We start from the raw sequence: 21,997 nt of genomic DNA, 5'->3' as shown, positions 1-21,997 counted from the left end.
ACACCAGCAGAATTCGTAAAAGAAAACCTCCTTGGGCATTATTATCTTTCCGTCAGGATACACTGTCATCACATTGAGAGCAGGAGGGAAAAAAAAATGACTTGGAATATGTTTTTAAAAAACAAATATGTAAAAGAGAGGGTAAAAGGGAAAGAAAACAAGAGAAAGGTAAAATTAAAGGCGAATGTGCAGGTAAAAAGGAAATCCGAATTTGAATTAAAAATAAATAATGCCAATAAAATAAATAAAATAAAAATCAATAAAACGAGCATTGCATAGGGGGGATAAAACCACGGGAGAGCCCCGGTGGCAGCCCCAGTGTGAGCCAGCAGCAGCCCCGCGGGAGCCGCGAGGACTCGTCCCAGCGCCGCGTTCCCTGCGAGAGGCTCCGGAGGCGCCGGGACGGCAGCGCCCGCCGGAGCGGCCCTGGGGCTGCGGGAGCCTCCGGAACCAGCACGAGGGGGAGGTGGGAATAAAAATGTAAAAATAGTGCACCCCATGTCATATATATAGAGATATATATATTTTACATTTGTGATATTCTGACCCTTTGTCAGATCCTTTACCTTTCTGCATCTAAGTCATTCCTGAATATTTGGAAAAAAAAAAAAAATTGGCTTCCCTTCCTTTGATCTTCTGCTATTGGATTACTTCTTCCTACTCCCTGGACACAGTTCTCCACTCCCACATTGATTTTCCCCCATTTCCTTGTTTACATTCAATTTTAGTATATTTCTTCACACTTTTCTACATTGGTAAATTCTGGGTTACTTTCCAGCAGGCATTTTTCTCTCTCATTCCTTACTTTGCACTTTTTCCTGATTATGTAGCCACAACACGGATGAAAAACAAAAGGAGAAAATGTATCCAATGCTGAAAACCTGATCCTTTTCCCTGCAGCAACACCCTCGGCCACGTCGCCCTGCCATTGTTTCCCAGCCCAACTTGTATTTCCAAGCTTGGGAATTCCCATCAGTCCGCCTGACAGGGTTTTCCTGCCTTTCCTCGGAAGGTGTGCATTTTTCAAATGCCACTCACATACCACTACGGCATTTCCCAGGACTAACAGCTTGGCTTGAGGGACTCTTATTCAAGAGATTTAGCTGAAAAAAATGAAATAACAACAAAAAGAAAACAACAACAACAAAAAAGCAGGAGAATCAAAAGTGCTGATTTACATTCTATAAATCAAAACTATAACCAATGTTTTTCAAAATATTGCTATAATTATTTTCTACAGGCTGATAAAGTGCTGGACTTCCCTTCTTGAATACTGGTTGGTGAGTCTGTTAGCACTAAACAAAATGCTTGTTTAATTTCAGATTGTGAATATAATTATTAAAAGTGTGATTCCAAACCACTACCAAAAAAGCAGCAAACAACAACAGAAACCCAAACAAAATAAGGAAGGGGCCATATTTCAGCTGCTTGGTTGTGTTCTCGCAGTCCTCTCCGAGGGAATACGGGCGGTTTTGCCAGGCTGAACCCTGCGCAAGGACCGAGCACGGCCTCAGAGGGGACAACGCGGGTGACAGGGCCCGAGGCCAGAGCAGCTTCCCCAGTTTGGGGCCGAGCAGCATCGGAGCGCAGCAAACCCTCTCTCAACAGCAAGGAGACCAGCCTGGAAAACACGCCGGAGAGTCAGAGATGTAGCAATGCATCCCCCCGCCTCCCACTTTCCTCAGGATGCTTAAAACAGAGCCTGTGTTTCAGTCGGAAAGGTGGGCAGCATTTTCCGAGTAAATTGTGCTGCTTCTTTCTACCGCGACACTTCTCCCTGCAGTCACTCCCACGAGAAGAGCCCGGGGACATACCAAGCTGTGCAGAGTCACAACACAGCACTCGGCTTCCCTGGAAAGAGGCGCCCCCGCACGCGAGGGGACACCGGGTGCCAACGGGCAGCGCTGCCACGCGCAAGGGGACAGACGAGGCCGAACCCGCTCCGCGCGGCCCGAAACACCCCGGGCTGCGCTGCGAGAACAGGCGCGCACGGCTGCTCCCATTCCTGCTCCGTGACACTCCGGGCGTCACCTTTTAACTTTACCACGCGCAAAGCACAGGCTTGTTCTTCATTGGAGAGCTCTCAGCACAGCCCGGGGTTAAAATAAACACCCATTTTTCAGGTTCTCAGCACCGAAAGGGGCTGACGTGCAGGGCTGCTGGCTCTGTCCGAGTTCGGCACTTGGCAGTAACAGGTTATTTCAGACAGTTCAGGGGAAAAGCTCAAACCATTCCCTGAACTGAGCAGTATCGACGCCGTTCATCCGGGCCCGTACCCAATGACACACTGAATGGAATATGTAAAGTATGCCTCCACCTAGTGATGGCTATGCACAAATAATAGAAAATAATAATTCTCTTACTTCACAAAATCGTGGCAATAGGCTCCCTGCTTCGCAAATTTGACCATGCATTTGTACAAATGTGCCCTTTCCATCCGGAAAAATTAGTCCGAACTTCAATCTGTAAAATTTTACCTGCAGACTCTAATCACATCCCAAATATCAACTGTGTCAACGTTTTAAACCGCAACAGATTCCTAATAATCATGATCAGAAGGAAAAACATAGTAAAGGGACACTGAGTAATGTTCTGTGGATTTGGGGTGTTAAAATAATGCGGTAATGGAAGTCAGATCCTCCATTTTTAAAGAAGTGAGATAAGCTAGACATATCTCCCCTCTGCAACTTTGTAGGCCAAAGAAAATAGTTGCTCGGAATAGTTAAAAAAAAAAAAAAAGTTACTGATTGATGTCCACATTTTATTTCCACAGAGTGCACTAGAATCGTCTAGGATCACCCTTTTTTCCCCCCATGATGAATCAATCAGGGGAACATTTGCTATTTTGAGAAAAAACTATAGCTCAAAATATAGCTCAAATTCCAGGTCATATGTTTTTTGGTCTGCAATTATAAGTGTGTCTACATGATATAAATACCTTTTTTCACCCTAACTCAGGCAAGAGGCAATGACCTTCTTTTTTCTTAATTGAATATGCAGCAAAATTCCATCATTCCAGCCTCCACACCAAAACTCAAACCGTTAATAAATCCACAAAAACCCAAGTTTCAAAAGCGGGTGTCCATGTGGAAAACACTCTCCTAGGTCCTCCTTCCATTTGTACCACCTGAAAACTATCTCGAACGCCTCCTTGGGCTGACTAGGACCGCGCTGCCCGTTCCGAAAGGCTTAGCCAAGATTTCAAGGAAGGTAGTGGCTGAATGCAGAAACACCAGCACCAAACATGTAAACAATTCAGATTTGATGATCATTCAGGATTCATTTTTCTCTTTGTTTTTCAAGAGTTTGATAAATTGAGAGAGAATGTGCAACGTTTGGGCACGTATCCAGACTTTATTTTTTTCTTTTTATAATATTAACTTAGACTAAGAAGCCTGCAAAAGTCACAATGCTTTTGAAGTAATTTAGCTGTTTTCACACAGGAGAATTACAAAAACCTAAACCCTCAAAATCAAAGAAGAAAAGAGGAATATCCGCACTCCCTTTCCACTCCTGCTTGCTGAGGTCTGTGCAAATACCATTTTCCCCATTTTAGGGGTACATCACGGCCCTGCTGCAGAGTGACCCAGACTTTCCCAAGGTCACAAAACAGGGGGCCGCAGCAGTAACTCTCAGTAGGTGCTTGGGCTTTCAGAACCGTGTCCCGACGGACCCGTGTGCCATTTCGCTCCCAGTGCTGCTGATGGGGGAAAATCGCCATTTTCAAATATCAAACCGCCACCGCATGCATAATTTAGAGATTCCAGGTTGACAGCAGCTGCATTCCTCTCCAGAGCAGACATTACCTCACTCAGCGCCCGGCTAAGACGAGCGCTCTCAGGACGCGCGGCCCGGCCGGGCCCGCGAGGCGCCGCTCGCCACAGGGAAGCGCCTACAAACCGCTCCAACTCCAGCGGGAAGCCGAGCGGGAAGCCGAGCTCCCGCGACGGACCCGCTCCTGCAGGAGCCTCGGCCGGCGGGGATAACGGCCGGGATGGCGGCGGGGCCGGCGGCGCCCACGAGATGGCAGCAATATGTTTATGAATCAGGCGGCGGCGCGAAGCCCGCGGCGCCGGCCAGGCCGGGCCCCACGCTGCCTCCGTCCCTGGGAACGTTACCTCGCGGCCACTGCATTGTGGCAACGCGGCAAGCGCCGGGGGCTTGGAATACGGATTCCCTCCCTGATGGACACGTAATGTGTGGATATGAAAGCTGCGGCTGCGGGAAGTGAGGTGATTCCCGTAAGCAGCACGTGCAGGAGCAGAGCCGGGCGCTGGCCCCTCTCAAAGCCACGCACAGACCAACGCTCACGTCCCCAAAAGTCGCTCTCCCAAGGAAGCCCCTATTGCTCCTATCGGGGTCATTTTCAGCACCGAGTGAGGTTTATAACAGCTCCTTGGTGCATTTTGTATTTTCTACGGGCCTTTCCCTCATAGGCCTGTTCTTACACTATCTGCATCTCTCCTACTATTTTAATCCACAATTGGAAAAAAAAAATGGCATGCAGGAATGCATTGAAAACATAGCTCTAATGCCATTCCTTGCAAGAGATTCCAACTGATTTTTCCTGGCACAAACACACTACTACCATGGCATAAACCAAAAGCAATCACTGTAATCTGAAGCATTTGATAGCTTGGAAAATTTCAGTCCTCAAAATAGTAAAGCAATAAACTTGCAGCGTATTGTTTCATAGTGATCATTTGATTCATTGGTTTAAAGAAATTAAAAGCTAAAAGAGCAATTAATAAATAAAATGTTTTTCAACAGATATGAATCTGAAGTTATTCCAAAAACTTCCACATAGTTACAACATTATAAAAGCAGAACAAGAATAAGCTTCTAGAATACGGAAATCAATATAAATGTGCATATATAGAGAGTATTCACTATTCACAGCTGTGATTCTGCTTTTTGGATGTGGTTTTATCACACAGGGAGTATAAATTGGCTTTTAAAAGTGTAACAAACTAAGAGTAAAGACAGGTGAGTTCAATAAAATCATTGCATTCACATATCTTTTTGTCCTTTGGTACAAAAGACAAGAGTTGATAGATGGAGAAGTCAGGAGTTTGCATGCGTCCATCCCTCAGGTTTCCCTGAATATTTTGATCGTGATTTACACGGCAAAGTCAATAAAAGACAGTGAGAAAACTTGAAACCCAGCACAGAGCCCAGGCCACACAGCCCTGCTCAGCAGCTCTCACTCATGCCAACAGGAGAGCTCATTAGCAGGAAATCCCACACCTGAACAACACTAAGGGGATGGTGATTAGGACAATTTCTTGTGCCCTCTTTCAACTAGTTACAAGTTTATTATTTAGGGTATCACTTGCTGACACCATCTAAAAATTGTATGATGCGGCTACGTCTTTTAGTTAAGCAATAGTAAATTCAGGTCACTGAGAAAGGAATTAAACCAGAAACCCAGCGGTTACTCGAGAAGTGGACAAAATACTCCACAGATTTTGAAGCAGAGCAGGTCATTCCATTGCAGAGCTGATTCAAAGCTCGTGGAGGTCAGTGCCAAACTGCAGACAAAGGTGCTCAACGTGTGAAGACACAAAGCTTTCTCCAGGCCCCTTCAGCGCAAGGCCCAAACTCCGTCCGACCACAAGCACTTCCAGACGATCCCTCTCCACCCCAGCGTGAGCTCTTCCTTGGATTTGTCTGCCCTGTGCATGCTTTCCACTTAAAAACATGAGAAGAAACCCAGATACCTCGGACATTTCCAAAACACTCCACGTGGCACCCTCAGTGATTGCTCTACAGAGAGCACGAAAAACAAAACGATTCTGCCATGGCCAAAAGTGGGGGCTTAAACCGTTTTGGGGATAATTGAGCCCCCGCAATGACCCCGCAGTAGACGGAGCAAAAGAACTTGTCATTTGGATCATGTTTTTAAAGCATGAGATATTTCAGGAACAAGGGCAGCGGCAGCATGAATGTTTTGAAACACACAGAGCACGCATGAAATTGCTGCAAAATAAATTGTTTCACGTTAGGGGTAGGTGCAGTTGTACTTTCAAGTGTTACACTGTTGGAACACGAGCATCTCATTAGGGGACACAAGAATATATTTACGATTCTTATTTGTGCATGAATCAGTAACCCCAAACGGCTGCGGTTTGCTGAGAGAAAAGAGCAGTATCACACTCAAACTGTGCAAGAGCCAGGGCATCAGGCTCCACAAATCCCACACTGGAAACTCGCTGAACTTGGCAAAGGGGAAAAAATATCACTTAAGAAACAGTAATAAAATAATGTGATAATTAAATGAATAGTGCTATAAAGAGAACCAATCTGCTTCGCTGATCCACGAGCGTGCTGCTGGTGCCTTTGGGATTTTTTTTTTCCCTTCTCTTTTCCTTCTGGAATCATGCAAAAGAATTTTCCCTCCACCTTCCCAAAAAGGAAGCAGTCCCTGGCCACAAGCTTTTGTGCTGCTGAGGCCGCTGAACGGGGCAGCCGTGGGTCAGATGAACGACTTCCACGCTGCCTGGCCAGAACCGGGTATTAAAAAGGGCTTCTTGACTTACAAGCAAGAAAAACAGGGGAAAGAACAATCTCCAGATGAAAACTTTACTAGAAGCATAAGATATTGATTATCTAGAAAATATGTAAACTAGTTACCAATGTCTTAGCCACCAGATTAGAACTGCCCACAAAGCAGGCATCATGTTATTATTTTTCCTCATTTCTAACTCACACCAAAACCCACCTATTCCATATAAAACTGAACTAAGTCAAGGAAAGAGGAGAGTGACACAGGCACCGTTTCTGTTCCAGTTGCTGACTGACAACACTGCCATCCCTCAACATGGTTTTATTTAGTTATTACAACCATCTCTCTGTAAATGACACTTAGGATTATTTAAGATTATGTTGTAATCCTTTTAATCCTCAGTGCTTTAAATTTCAGGCTAAACACCAAAGAGCAAACTAGCACTTAGCAGAAATATTTAAAGCATGTGATTTGAACATAAATCTTCTTTTATTCACCCGTCCTCCGATGAAGACCTAGCGCATCATGTCACTTAGCCAGGGAGAGCAAACAGAGCCGGAGCAAACGCAGCAAATGGCTCCGTTTCCCACATTGTGGGAAGCTGTTGCAAACTAGTTCTTTTGCTCAGCGCTAGCAATATCATAAAGTAAATGAAGGAAAACCAGACAGTTGTATTTGGTAAAATGTATATAGTTTAAGGTAGTGTTAAAGAAAACATGGAAAAAAAAAAATGTTCAAGAAGGACTGAAATAGGTTGCATGCATAAATTGGATATAATGCGAGACAGATCAGACTTATCCTGTTAAACAGAGAGTAGCTCAATTAAAATGAATGGAGTCACACTGCTGAAAACCTCATGATCAAGCCCAGAAACCCAAATCTTCCTGCCTGAATATCATTTACTTGCAGTTTCCTCTCTTTATTCCCTGCATCGATCATGTTTCCAATTAATTTACTTTGTGATACTCCCATACTCCATCTTCTTGTTATGATCCGTTAACTGTCACATGCCTAGCTTTCAAACTCAAGATTTCCTGCTTTTTCTTCAAACCAAAATCTCAGTAGCCATTTTCTATTTCTAATCTATAATGCATGAACTCGAATTGAGCACCTAGGCTAAATCAAACTCAAAATTCTGCATCTAGTTCTGGCACTGCACATTAGCAGAACGGATGCATTCCTCCATTTGAATCAGAAAGAATGTTCTACTAGTTAGAAACTAATGACACAAAACGCACCAACCATGCCTTGCAGTCACGCTTTGAAGACATAAACAGGATCCCAGAACGGTTGAGGATGGAAGGGACCTCCAGAGACCATCCAGTCCAACCCCTGCTCCAGCTGCGACACCCAGGGTAGGGGCACAGGGCCGCATCTAGGTAGGTTTGGAAGACCTCCACACATCCTTATTTCTGGCAATTTCAGAGTTCAGCAGCTAAGATATTTAATCAATAGCAGTGCAAAGTGTCTATATTTAGGTTTCAAATGAAAAAAATGAACCACCCACATTCTGTGACCAAGATAATATACATCCATCAGGATTATTCCCATCCATATAAGTAAGAGTAGCGCATCAGAAACGTTTCCTGAAATCCTGCGGATCCAGGTACAAACTGACCTCCTAGATTTAGCGCTCATCTTGGAGCCTCTCCAGCCTACCTCACCAATCTGCGCTCCCTCTCCCTCTCTACTCCCCTTCCCACTCCATCTCCTCATGTAGCACCAGTCGTCTTCAGTCCTTTCCTTTCCCAAAATGTCACCACTATTGATGCCAAAGTCTTCGCCTCTCGCTCTTGCCATCTGGCATCATCTTCGTGTAGCTCCCTGTCTAAACAATGCTCCATCCCTTCTCAAAATGTGTCTTAACATATGTCCTTCCTCCCATGCTTTACTTCTTAATGTCTCTCCCACTCACTTATTGGCTTGATGAAGACACATTTCAATGGGTTCAAACAGTAGTGCATGAGTTTCCTTTCTCACGTTATTCTGATTCAGTGGAGTTACACCTCACACTAATAGAAGTGAGAAGAAAATATACTGCAAAGTCTTCATACAACCAGTTTTGGTAAATCAATAGCATACGGTTTCATTTTCTTTACATTGGAAATATAATAGCTTCAGTGAATCACCATTCTAATATGCATTTTCAAATAGAAATTTTACCTAATGCAAGATGAGAAATAAACCCTAAAAGCTCAGAAGATCTGTCAGTGCGCACAAGAGGTTGCAGGACTGAAGGCTAAGGTTATATTTAATCACTTTCCAAGTGCAAAAGCTGAAGATTGACAGCAAAACCAAAATATTTATTCTAAAAATACCTAGGAAATGACAAAGCTCCAAGTGTTGTTTCAAGACAACCTAAAGGATGTGGGGGGGATAGAAGCATAAGTCTCACTGACTTGAAGCCAGGGAATACTTCTAAATATTGCATGTGCTTTAAAAACATATCTAGAAAAATAAACCTTGCAAAAGTCTCGGTAAATACCCAGCTGGTCCCCACAGATAGGCTCCTTGGTTTGGGGATTTTTGTTTGTTTGTTTGTATTTTTACAGCCTCAGACACCGTTAAGGACAAACTCATGGTTCTTCCAGGGTGTCCCAGTTGGGGATAATGCAAAAGGACTAACTGATAAAGACACCTTGTACTTGGCACATTCCCTCTGTGTCTCTCTGGCCTTCCCCAGCACAGGGAGGCTTAGGTTGATAAATGTTCTTTATGCTAGAACTCTGTGTAGCAACTCAAATAACTCACTGGAAATATTACTTTCATGTGGCTTGATGCAACTTCTAGTGAAACAAGCAAGTGAAAAAAAAAAAAAGGCATTTCCACTGATATTCATGGGAGCTGGGTTATGTCCAAAGATTAAAAATGCCACAGTAAAATTTTTTAGCCCCTAGATGCTGGAATGTTAACCCTGCAATAATGCTTTCTTCATCCTTTCATCCTTTAGGGCCTTGATCCTCCCATTCGATACAATGGAATTTAGATGAAATAATTAAATAACATTAGTATCCATCAGCAAAGGATAGACATACAAGAAACACACATCCTTCTATTTTGGTCCTGACAGAGGTGGACGCTTCGAGTCTTCCCCTCCCCTTCCAGAAATGAACCCAGGTCATCACCGTCTGAGCACCCTTAACAGCAATGAAAATAAACACAGTAACCACACTACGCTGGAGCACTGCTTGGATAAGCATTTTGCAGAATTTGTGTTTATGGAAGTTCCTTAGGTCAAGATTCTAGGCCTGAACCCAAAGCAATTACCTACTAAGTTTTAAAAACAAATCGAATATAGAACATTAATCAATAAATCAACAGGTTCTCAAGTGTTTAAGGAGATTCAGTCATCAGAAATCCATCTCTTGGAAAAATAGTAAACCGACGCTTGATAAAATGTTACACTCCTATATTGGTAAGGAAAATGCAGTATTAAATCAGCCTGTAGTTATTAAAATATCCTATGAAGGAAATAAAACCTACCTCTTAGCTTAAGAGACTGTATCCTCAAATGAGCAGTGGAATGCACGCACGGGCTCTTACCTGAAAGACATTCTTTCTGCTGGATTTCTCTGGGGTCCACTCAATGCGAGCACCACACAAATCCACACATTCAGGCTTATATCCTGGTTTCTGGAAAGAAAAAAAAATAACCATGAATGTAGCCATGTTCAGAAATGGTGACAGTTCCTAGATAAAGATCAGAACAGCTCAAATGACATGGTATTGTAGTGCTGCTGCTGGAATTTCTCTAGAAGAGTTCATTACTCACTGTCAGTGTTACTGGGGTGCGTTCATTTGGGAGTAAAGTTTGCATATTAGATACATAATTTTAAACACGATAAGACTGTTTAAAAATAGCCGGATATATCGCACTTACACAATAGATCAAAACAAATGCCCACACATCAGGTGAGTTTCTTAACTGCTTACTTTGCAAAACACCATTGTGTTTAAAAGGTAAATTTCTGTGGCTGATCCACCTACAATTTTAAACGGATGCAGATGGAAAGGCCAAAAAAAAAAAAAAAAGGCATAGAAGAGTTTGTATCAGCCCTCTAACACAGTGCAGCTTCTTCCTCCAAAGCAGTTATCACCTGAAGCTCCCAAAGCAGCTTGGAGGGCGCGCGATGCCCGCGCAGAGCTCGTGCCTGCGGGGTGGCCCTGCAGCCCACGACAGCCCAAATCCCATCCCCAAACGCAGCTCTGCCTGCCCAGCTACTCCCTATGGATGCAGGTAATACGGAGAGCAGATTTGCTAGCTAGAATCCTTCATGTTGTTGGGAGCTGGTTTAAAGCAAAACAACCCTGATTTGCCATCTAAACTGTCTCTCCAGGGGCTCTACCTGTGCAGCAGGTCTGGCAAAGCCTTCCAGTTGAGGCTGCCCTTTACAAATCGGGCTACTGAACATCCCAGGCAACAAGGACACTACTGCTGCTAACAACATATAGCACTAAGAAGTCCCTTTCGGGGAAGATATGGAGTAATATCCACATAATGTTGTTAATCAAGCCGGGTGCATCTTTTTTGCTCTCTTGTTCTTGAGACATTTTACCTTAAAAAAATGACATTGGTGATAAAGAAAACAGACTTAACAGCAGAAGTTATGGTGGCCAGTCCAGCATCAAGCACATAATCAGCTTTCCCAAGATTGCTCACTGAATTTCTCTGATGTTGTTACTGAAGGCTTAAAAAAAAAAGTCTGTTCTCCAGGGTGCTTTTGAGATGGGCAGAAAAAGATCTATTTAGGTTAAAAGAAGCAGAGCAAAAAATCCTGGTCAAGGCATTTGCAGCCATGGTTTCTGGCATTTTTGAGTCCCGGAGTTGTAATTATATTCTCTATTTGCCAAACCATAAAACCACCATGGCTCAGCTCCTCTAAAACTGACAGCCCTGTGTGCCTTTGTTCTCTTTAATTTTTTTAAATAGAAAAAAAATAAGTTATTCCAAACAGAAGGATGTTCTTGTGGCTGAACCGCTAGAAGAGCCGGGTTTAGGATTCTTTCTTTTCTCGGTTCTGCCTTAGACTTCCTGTCTGGCCTCTGACAGGAAATACAACTTTTTGAAACTTTAATAACAAAGCAAAACTGCAGTACTGATCGTCAGCTTCCCCAGGCTGTTGCCAAGGTGAAACAGTTAATATTTGTAAAGCCAATCACAAAAAGAGTCATGATTAGAGAAAACAAATGCTGAAGTAGGAGAGAAAAAAACAGCTTTCAATGCTCCAGACCATGACTCTTAAAAACTAGGGATATCGATTATCCTTTCACTAGATCACTGGCTAGGAGAAGGACTTGGGAATTTTCATCACAGAGCCACGAAAGACCCACTCTGCACCCCGCAGAATGGGAGTGCTACTGCTAAGAGCACAGCCAGGCTTTTCAAATGGCATTTTAAGTGGAGGAAAGAAAAAAGACACAGAGAAGTTTTGCAATATCAGGTAACTTTTTAAAAGTTTTTATCACCTTTAATTCTAGTGGTCTATAAAGCTGCAGGTAACAACGGAGCTGGACGGCTCTGGACCCGGTGCCCACCGAGCTGCCTTGGTCTCCTGCTGTTGCAAGCTGGAGTTTGTTCAACCACTCCAGGCTCTCCACCACGGAGCGCCAGGAGCTCCATTCAAACCTGTGCAAATGCCCCAAAACACCTGCAGAAATTCATCCCAGCCCAAACATGTGGGGCCCAGGACACTGCAGAGCAGTGGGGTAAGGCTACCACGATGGCCTGCGCTCTTGGCCGTGTCCTTGCTGTGTGTTTTCCAGTCAGAGCAATTATGTTATATCAGCGTTGTCAGAGGGGGCTATGCTGTAAATTGGTACAAGTGTCTGTTACAATGAAATCTTCCTAAACATGAATATGGATTTCAGAGGCATTTTCACTCACTAAATTACTTTGCAGATGGGCTAATAACCTGGGGTTAAAATAACCTCTGTTGAATAAACAGGCCGTTTTTTCGTGCTCACAAAGACCAGTGATAATAGAATTTAATTCTGGGAACTAACAACAGAGCTGTGATCACTCTAGATCATAGTGTCCTTAATTAAAAAACTTTCTTTTTTTTTCCTTCATAAAAGGCACCAAAAGCACAGCTATAACCGATCAAATAGCAGCAAAAGATACCAATATAGTTACATGAGCTGCAGACTTGGATTTTCAGTAATATTGTAAACAAGTGCATTTTCTTCATCTCACCTACTGGTGATTCCAGTGGCCATGGTCTCTATTTACCTCTAATTATTGTTACTAATAATTCTAGTCACTACCTTTATCAGAAAAGCTACGGATCACTGACTTCCCCATCTGAATCCATAGGAAAGTTGTTATTACAGTGAGTCTTATATCTGGAATTGTACAAAGAAGAAACAAAAACTTATTTTAGATATTGCCTATCCTAAAAGCTAGAGTATCACTAAGGATTTGGGGGAATATAATTGTAAATCACCTCTAAATGTTATCCTACCATCGGAAAGAAGAGGGATGATTAGAATGTGCTCTCGTCTCCCTCTCCCCATTGCCTTTGTTGTGAAGTATCATCCCTCTTACAATGATGCTTTCTTATTTTAAATTTTCACTTCATGTACAGTATTTAATAACTAATTAATGAATTAATATCTTAACAATACAAAGGTACATTAATCTTTTGGTTAAGTCACATCACTTTCCTGCTATAAATAAAAATGCTTTGTTATAATTCGTATTGTAGTGACTGAACATTGACTTTATTGCATTATTTAATTAATGGTTGAGTTCCTCTTTTTCTGAAGTAAAATATAGTTGAATAAGATCAGTAAACAAATGATTTTTAATGAAGTCTTTATATTATTTCTTTTCCACTGTCAAAATTATATCTGGGTAAATGGTTTACAGAGGACACTAACATTGCTTTGCTTTATCAGATGAGATCAACATGCCAGTTTAGCTTTTTCTGATGTGTGAAATTTGGGGTTAGAAAATTGGGTTATGACATCATTAGTACTGATATTCCCATTTCTCCAACTTTTTCCTTATTTATTTATTCATCATGCTATAATTTGACCACAAGAGACAGAAATTTAACCTCAACTATTTTCCTTGCCTACTGAACTTTAAGTTCACAATGCCAATATTCAGACCTAGCAGAGAATAAAACAAAGCAAAAGCAAAACCCATAGCCTTTTATTTTAGAAAACAAAAGGCTGGATTAATTTATGGCCTTATTCTTGCTAAGCTCTACATGGAGCCAGAGGATGGGAATTTCATGTCTGGTCAGAGAGAGAGTCACACTAACGCATGCAGGTGCTGGGGACAGGACGACGGGAAAGGGCAGCACGGAGGGAAGGGGCCAGTAAGATGCCAGGATGGGGAATTGCACTTCCAGCAAGCTGCTGTACCACCTGCCCTACCAAATCTGCCTTTTGGAAATCAAAAAGAAAAACACGTCCATAAGGCAATGGATCATCTCATCAATGTGAATGCTCAGGACGAAGTAAGTCGTAAAGGAGGAGGACTGACTTTTCAGAAAATCATTTCCGGTAACACGTGCTAGTTGTTGAGTTAAATAGATTGTTCTGCACCAGAACCCTATTTTCTAGGCAGTTCTACTCTAACCACTCACTGAAAGGATTGAAATCCTTAACCTGCTACCAGGGGTTTTACCCACGTGAAGGAGTCTCAGAGCAAAATCGAGCACTCTGTTGAATTTATGCTGGTGGATAACTCCTGGGATTTGGGCCATGCCTTGCGAGGACAGAGGAGAAGACACAGCAGCCAAAGGAAGATACACAGTGCACGTGGGAACCCTTAATTAGCACAGAAATCTGCCACCCAAACTCCGTTACAGCAGCAAATACATCACATTTTTCCAAAGCCAGTCGAGACCAGTCAGTGACGATGCCGGAAGTTTTCCTGAATCCAAGCTTACTTTAAACAGACCATGCTATAGGGATGGTAGGGCCAGAAGAGAAGAAAAAGGAAGAGAAGAGCAAGGGACACTGTTGTCTTCCAAGTCTAGTTCATCATTTGATGATAATTTTTCATGCATACGCCTTTATCTTAGTTTCTTTATAAGCTTTTTTAAAAGAAGCTAACACAGTTATTTTAAAAATACATCCTTGTACAGCTTGGAACTTGTGCAGCCCCGAGGAAGAACAATTTGCTGTGTTGCTACTTCGATGTGACTCTCAGACATGGTAAGAACTGGTTTCCAGAACGTACTGATTTTGCTACAGCAACACCCATTCACAGGACAGACAGCAAATTAGGCAACAGCAAACAAGAACAGGATGTGTGCCCATCCTTTATTTACTTTTACTGTTTCATCCTTCTTATTTTTCTTTTTACAAGCCTCACCTTATTACCAAAAACAAAAGGATGAGAACATACTCTTTAAGAAAAACTTTATGGTCAGCTATACTGGTAGATCAAGAACATAGGACTAAAAAGGATTCCTATCACCTGCCACACACAAATTAGCTTATTGCTTGTGACTCCTGCCAAAGAGAGCACCTTGGTGGCCACCCATCATGGCAATGTGGTATGGCAGGTCTGATCAGGCCTTGAGAACCTTTCACAACGGGGTTTTGTCAAACCTGTCCCTTCGCTGCCCACAGTGTCACACATTTACTGAATCCCCCTTTTGTTGCCCACACAAAGGTTTCGAGGCTCAAACTCTACAGTAACTAGCACTGAAGGGATCCGGGCAGTTATTGCTTGTGCAATGCAGCTGTCACATCTCTGAAGACTAAGATCAGTGGCCTTTCCTTGGGGCACAATAAAAAGGTACTGCAAATTTCACTTTGTAGTAACTACAGGCTACAGAAATTGCATTAGCTGCATTAGATGGAGTCATGGAAATATTCAGGAAGGTTAGCTGGATATGGTAGATGTCACGTTTATACGACGATAAAAAATCACTTTACTAACTTATACTGTTTGCTGCTTTGGTAGCACCCTATATTAAGGTGCCATTTATAAATAGTTTATTATTATTTATTAATGTATAAGCCACTTTATAGGATGGTGGATAACAACTTAAATTCATGTATTAGAGATGCACATACATGGTTTAATACAATTTACGTCTCACAATATCCTTTGGAACAGATTCTCATCGCATCATCTGTTAAGCATTTATTACTAATGCATTTTATAACATACTTTATAATACATTATTTGAGGAAGTGGCTGCATTTAGTGATCATTTTCATAAATAAGAATAAAGCATTTATAAATGGCACCTTAATTTGAAGTGTTACCTTCACATTACTGGATAGTCACTCACCATTTGTCTCACTTTGCAATTATCCTCAAAATGCACCTCTTAATAAAGGACATGCTAAGTCCCATTTCTTCTCACACTCTACATCTGATTAAAAGTTTATCAAGGCATTTTCCTACAGCTGCACTCAAATCTTGAAAGGTTATCAGCTCAGTCTGAATTCTTTGTATATAAGCTCCCAGTTTTTTATATTACAATAACAATTCTGAAATGGCTGAGATTAAAAGATGGTTAATTGCCTACCAGATTGGCCAGTGCGGGCTGTTTGGATTCTTTGTAGAATTCCATTTTCCGAGCAGTAAGAACAATCCAAGATGTGGACCAGTTTTTCCTAAAAATCATAAACAGAAAAAGATTAACAAGGCAAGCAACCAGGAAGTGAAAGAGGCTCCATGTGTAGAAGTGTTTTCAACTCCTTCATGTCAGAAATGAAAAGGCTCCAAACTCAAACTCAGTGTCAGCAATGCATTGCAACAGAGCAGCTATAAATAGACTGGTGTCGTTTTAGTAACTAGTTTTAAAGAACCAACATGGAAAATACCAAGATGATAGAACTTCGTTTGACTACACAGAGCTCCATAAAGGGTCTGTACTCAAAGTGCCCAAATGTTTTCTCCCTGTCCCTAAATTAGGTATATGGAGGAGACAAATAAAGACAAATACGCTATTTCAGAGCAATTTCAGTAAACACAAAACATCAGGAGCTCAGGATAAAGAGCTGGCAAACTGCAGAGGATGGAGTGAAGAATTCAAAATACGCATGAGTATGTGAGACTGCGTGTCCCTACACAAAGAACATATTATATAAATTATATATATTAATCTTTCTATGATGCAGTGTTTGAAACCACCACATAATCACAAACAAGTGGAGCTCATCGGACAAATGTATATATTATAAATATATGTGTGTGTGTGTATATTTTTTATGAAGGTCTCAAGTTTGACTCTGTGATAAATGATATTTACAGGAGTGCAGATAACCCCACTGTTTATTTCCTTTATGCAAACACAAATCACAAACCTAAACATTTCAGATGAAGCCTGAACACGTGTGACAAATGGACGTGGTTTTACATGTGTGTATGGCTCCTTAAGCAGTGACTCCTGCCTGCAAGGACACAGTGGGACCAGGGAAAGCTGCTATATACCCTTTTCTCTATCCCTCATTTTCCTTATTCCCTCCAAATTCTCTCCATATAAACATCCCTAAATAACTCAAATGTATTTTTTTTTATTCTAAGGAAACTTGTTTCTTTGTCTTTGTTTTTGTTTTGTCTTCCCTAGTTTAAAAGCCTGTTTTTGGGACACTCACTTCCAGCTCCACCTCAAAGCTCTGCTGCTCTCACTACCCCATCATCTGGCATAACAATATTCCTATTAATAACCTTCCTGTTCAACACATGTGAGTCACCAGCTGAAGCAGCATCACTGATATTACAGAAGAATCTCTAACATCACAGACATTAGCACAGAAATATGTATTCACTGGAGTGTGGCCAGGATTGCACCCAATGTAAAGTGATGATTATCCTTAAAACATGGTCAACACATGATAAAATCAAGCAACTCTATGGATCAGATTAATATATTTGAAGAAAATAGGACCACTTTTCATGTTAATGGAGAAGAGGAGACAAAAAGAGTGAGAAAAACACACAGTTGAATTTTAGAAAAATATATGATCATTGCTGGCAAATAATTCCCCCAGAAGGTGAGTCTAAGTCACTGAAAATTTCAGCTGAATTTATTACAACTGTAAAGCTATATTCTTAGCTACCATAAATGATGGCCATAACCACAGATTGTGCATGTTGGCATGAAAAACAGTCCATCACCATATTTAGTTATTCCTTACAGGATCCTTTGGGAGGTGTGTACTGTAGCTACAGATCATCATCAAGGTAGTGAATCCAAGTTTTTATTAGATACGACTTTTCTTTCTTTTCCCTTCCTCTTCCTCCTCCAAGAATCAGCCTCCTCTTCCTGCAGAAAAGCTAAGTTTCCACGATTGCTGTATTCCAGTTTAAACAGATTTTCCTAGGTTGGATGGCTTACTAAAGGCATATATTAAAATCCTTAGGGGACAGCTCTAGTATTGGTGGGGTGAGCCCTGTTAGCTGAGAAATAAAAAACAGCACCCACACTTTGAGGTCCAGGTTACATGCAGGGTTCTTTAAAACTTCAAATGTCCACTCAACTAACTGAGAAGTTTGTCTTAAGGTGAAAACTTTGGAAATGAACTTGGACTCCATTCAAGAAAATTCAGTTATATTCACAATTTTCAACTTGAGATTCATCAAGAACTCAGTAATCTAAGAGTATATTTTTAATATTAGGAAATATGATGTATTTCTGAGTTTCATTTGAGTTTTATGGTTCATCTTTGCTGAAAACTAAAGGGAACAGTTTGTCTGAACTCAACTGTTAAACAACTATGCAGTGACATTCTAAATTATGAACCAGAAGCACTCAGGAATTTCTATCAGATGATATTTTTAAACTTTTTTTTCAAATATTTCTCAGTGAGAGATCCATAAAGTTGTCAATCAGATTTTAAATAACTAAAAATAATTGAAAAAAATGTTTTAAGGTGTATTAGTCTCTGTGTAGGTGGGCATTCATCATATTTTACGGGACATATACAAAGAGTTAAATTATTCAGCCTCTTCAGAAAAGCCTGCTTAGCAATATTGCTGTTTTTTGGGGTTTTTTTTGCCATATGACTACCAAAATTATTAAAAAAAAAAAAAAAAAAAACTTCCAATCAATGAATATCACATTTAGGCAAGTAAAGTGGTAGGTCATACAGTGCAGGCAGAGTGGGTAAGTCACCACTGCCCATCCTTTGTATGTATGAGGACAAATAAATACCAGTATGCAGAAAATACCAAACTACAATTAGCAAGGCTATTGCATGAATCCTTCTAGAGAAGAAATCTTGAAATTATTGTTAAAATATACCCTCAGAAAGCCGCTGAAATCTGACATTTGCAGACTGTAAGGAGCAGGAATACAGCCACACTTCAAGCCTAGTTGCCTTTGCATTCTAGCAAACGAACACCTGATGGCAGCACACTATAACATCAATGGTGCTCACGGTTTCTGAGGCTATTTGAAAATATACTATTTTGTCCTATTTAAAAATATAAATGAAAGATATCTCCTTTTTATGTCAGTACTATTCTGGACTTGTGTTTGGAACCTTATGATTGGGAGGTAAATATTTTAGGCATTTCTAATATGGAAAGTGCAAATTAATGTCATTGAAGAGCCCAGTCTCTACCCAGAGACAACCTCTGTTTAGACAATGCTAAAACTAGGAAGTTAAAATACCGCTGTAATATGCTCTGTTACTGCTTTAGAGACACCTAAATGCAGCAGACTAGTGAATCCTTCCATAAAAGCCAGAGTAAAGACTCAGATTGGATCAACAGAAACCGAGACGAGTGAGTGCTGACTGCTTGTGATGACCTTGCCTGCCTGTACATCTGGCATCCCCACGTGGCAGGCACCTCTCTGGTATCCTTCAACCCTCACAAACACTCACCACTTAAAGTTTTCCCATTTCAAATGCATATTTTTGGTTTGGTTCAGGCCTTTAGACAAGGTCACTTGTTTGCTGGGCCTGGCAGGCCATAATGCTCCAAAGCTAAATCGTGTTGGTTTTATACTGAAACAAATGCACTTCGTCTATAAGCAATAATAGTGATACATGGTTAGACACACACAAATTCTTAATTTTACAACTAGTAAGGTAACACTGAAATGTAATACCTTAATTTCTTGCCACCATCTGCTATTTTAGCTTTCAGAAGATACCCTTCTTTCTCCACTACCTAAAAGAAAGAAAAAAACACATATCATAATCATATCATTTATGTATTTGAATGAATCTATTCAGTTAGTACAGGCTAAAAGAGTCTGCATCTAGCTAATGTAATTTAGGACATTTAATCACTAATTCTTAGTCGTCTATTCTTTCTGTTCCAGCCAGTTCTTTTGAAAATATCAGGACTACTTTTAAAGTCAATTAGTAATCCGAATTAACTTCTGAAAAAAAGTATAATGTCCTGTTTGCTGCCTTAGCAGAAACATATTTGAATGCAAACAATAAAAGTAAAAAAATAAAAAGTATGAAAAATAAAAAAGGCAAATAAATTCTAAATTAGTAATTTCCAGGTATCATATATGTTAATCCACTGTGTCTTGGGACTCTGCTTACTTATTAGCTATGAAGGACACACCACACTTCTTTGCAAGCCTCTTAATTCTTACATTCTAAAAACATCATTTTTAGGGACAACAGTTGTCAAAGAAACACCAAATACTGGTGCACCAGGAGAAGTTCAAGTGCCTGATTTTGCATGGAGTGCACACTAAATGGAGGTCAGTGCGAGATGCTAGGAGGCATGACACTTTCCAGTGGCATTTGGCCGGGATATATTGAGTGTTTATGTCAATTTATGTCAATTTAAGGCCGCCAACCTTAAACTGGAATTATGAACAAAGCAAAATACAGCATCCCCAAATCCCCAACTCTTTATCTATTGCCTACATAAATCCAGATGTGTCTGTATTGGCGAGACTACAGCAGCTTGGTACATCATCTACTCTGCTATTTTTTTTATATATATCTATATATGTGTGTGTGTGTATATATATATATATATATATATATATATATTTTAAAACTAAGACCTAGTGGTTTGCCCTGACATAACAGGAAAGGGAAGGACTCTTCTGACACACCCCACAACCGGATGTTGTAGTCAAATGTATCAACGTTTGCACTGGAGTTTCAGCACATGAGAAGCAAATTTTTGGCTTGTGCTCCACATCTTCAGACCCACTTTCCTTAAACCAGCAGGAAAATAATACCCCCTACATTAGATATATGGTTCTACACAGGCTACTGGAACATCCCTTATGTACCTGTAGAAACCAAAGCAAAAATATTTTAACAGAATTTTGGATTAAATGCTTAGCTGTGATAATATATATTAAAGGGCTTAAAAACAGAAAAGCTTCCCACTGCTCTTCAGCCAAACCAGCTGCCTCGCTCTCCCACCAGACCTCACTAGCTAAGGACGACCCAAGTGTGTCAGAATACTCAAGTGCTTCAAGAAGTAACACCAAGATTCAGAGAGGGATGATTTTCCCTTCCAAATCAGTATCAGGACCTGACCAGGATATTAGACCATATGGTCTTCTTAGTTGTGTCACAAGTGATTTCATAATAATTACAATAAAATATTGCCATTCGCAAAGTTATTCAATAGCAGCAAGACGGATTTTAACATTCAGCAAGGAGAGTTCTGTCAAACATGCCTGTTATTGGATTGCACAGAGAATCTTGGGTTGCTATTATCATCTTTAGCAATTATTTATCACAGATTTTATCTGCAGGTTTGCAGCACGAAATACACACTGCACACCTATCTGTGCCTATGGAAAAGCCTGTGGACAACAAGGGAGGTGACACTCTCAAAGGGGAGCGTGGGGATTTGGGTGTGCATATTCCATAATCTGTAGTTACCTCATTCCATAATCTGTGCTCATCTCATGCAAATTCCTGTCACACATATCATTGCATAGAAAACCCAGGGAGAAACTATGGAGGGATTACTGGGAAGAGTAATGTCACGACTATCTAGTGACACACGAGTGAATTATTAGAGCTAAAATAAGATGAAAACCTGATCTCCACCTACAGGAAAAAGAAACCTCCTTAACTTAAAACACACACTTAATTTACTTCTTTGAATAATTTTGCCCCCATTCTAAACCTTCATTTTTGTGGGAAAAAAAAACAAACCTTCACTTTTGATGCGTGGCCAGGGCCAGAGTTGCCAAATAACATACAAAAAAAAAGGTTATTCTTTTACTATTTCCATCCATCTGGAAACAGAAATCAGGAGGAGCATTGGCTGACCATTCAGGCTGTTGATTGCTTCTCTGAATCAGACCCAAAATCTGATCCTCTCTAAGTTTACCAATTGCTCTTCCCAGACTGTTATTATAACCAATCCAAAACTAAAGGCAAATGTGATTTTCAATATTAGATCTGAATCACCTCTAAGCTAACATTTTGTGAAGTTAAAAATTGGATGTGTTTCCAGATGAAAATGTTGTTCTGAAGTCAGATTTTCCTAATAATGGTCTTGAGCTGGAACATCAAATCCACTACCAAATGTTGGATATATAACGTATCCGAGTTTAAATTGCATATCCC

The 21,997-nt window shown here is 40.9% G+C and overlaps 1 protein-coding gene across 2 annotated transcripts in view; it reads right to left on the bottom strand.

Moving 5' to 3' along the window:
• The window catches only part of ARHGAP15 (Rho GTPase activating protein 15), a 301,475-nt gene that overhangs the window by 234,015 nt on the left and 45,463 nt on the right, over window positions 1-21,997 (bottom strand). For both annotated transcript variants that reach the window (XM_088521808.1, XM_088521809.1), the window contains exons 4-6: window positions 19,540-19,601; window positions 16,006-16,093; window positions 10,049-10,138 (exon numbers count right to left, since the gene is read on the bottom strand). In XM_088521808.1, coding sequence (XP_088377934.1) covers window positions 10,049-10,138; window positions 16,006-16,093; window positions 19,540-19,601 — 240 coding nt within the window. The remainder of the gene's footprint in view (window positions 1-10,048; window positions 10,139-16,005; window positions 16,094-19,539; window positions 19,602-21,997) is intronic.

The sequence above is a fragment of the Tinamus guttatus genome, unplaced genomic scaffold (genome assembly GCF_059628265.1).
Source record: "Tinamus guttatus ecotype Peru unplaced genomic scaffold, ASM5962826v1 Tinamus_guttatus_pri_ptg000133l, whole genome shotgun sequence".
NCBI lineage: Eukaryota > Metazoa > Chordata > Aves > Tinamiformes > Tinamidae > Tinamus > Tinamus guttatus.
This window is presented reverse-complemented; position numbering and strand designations above follow the sequence as displayed.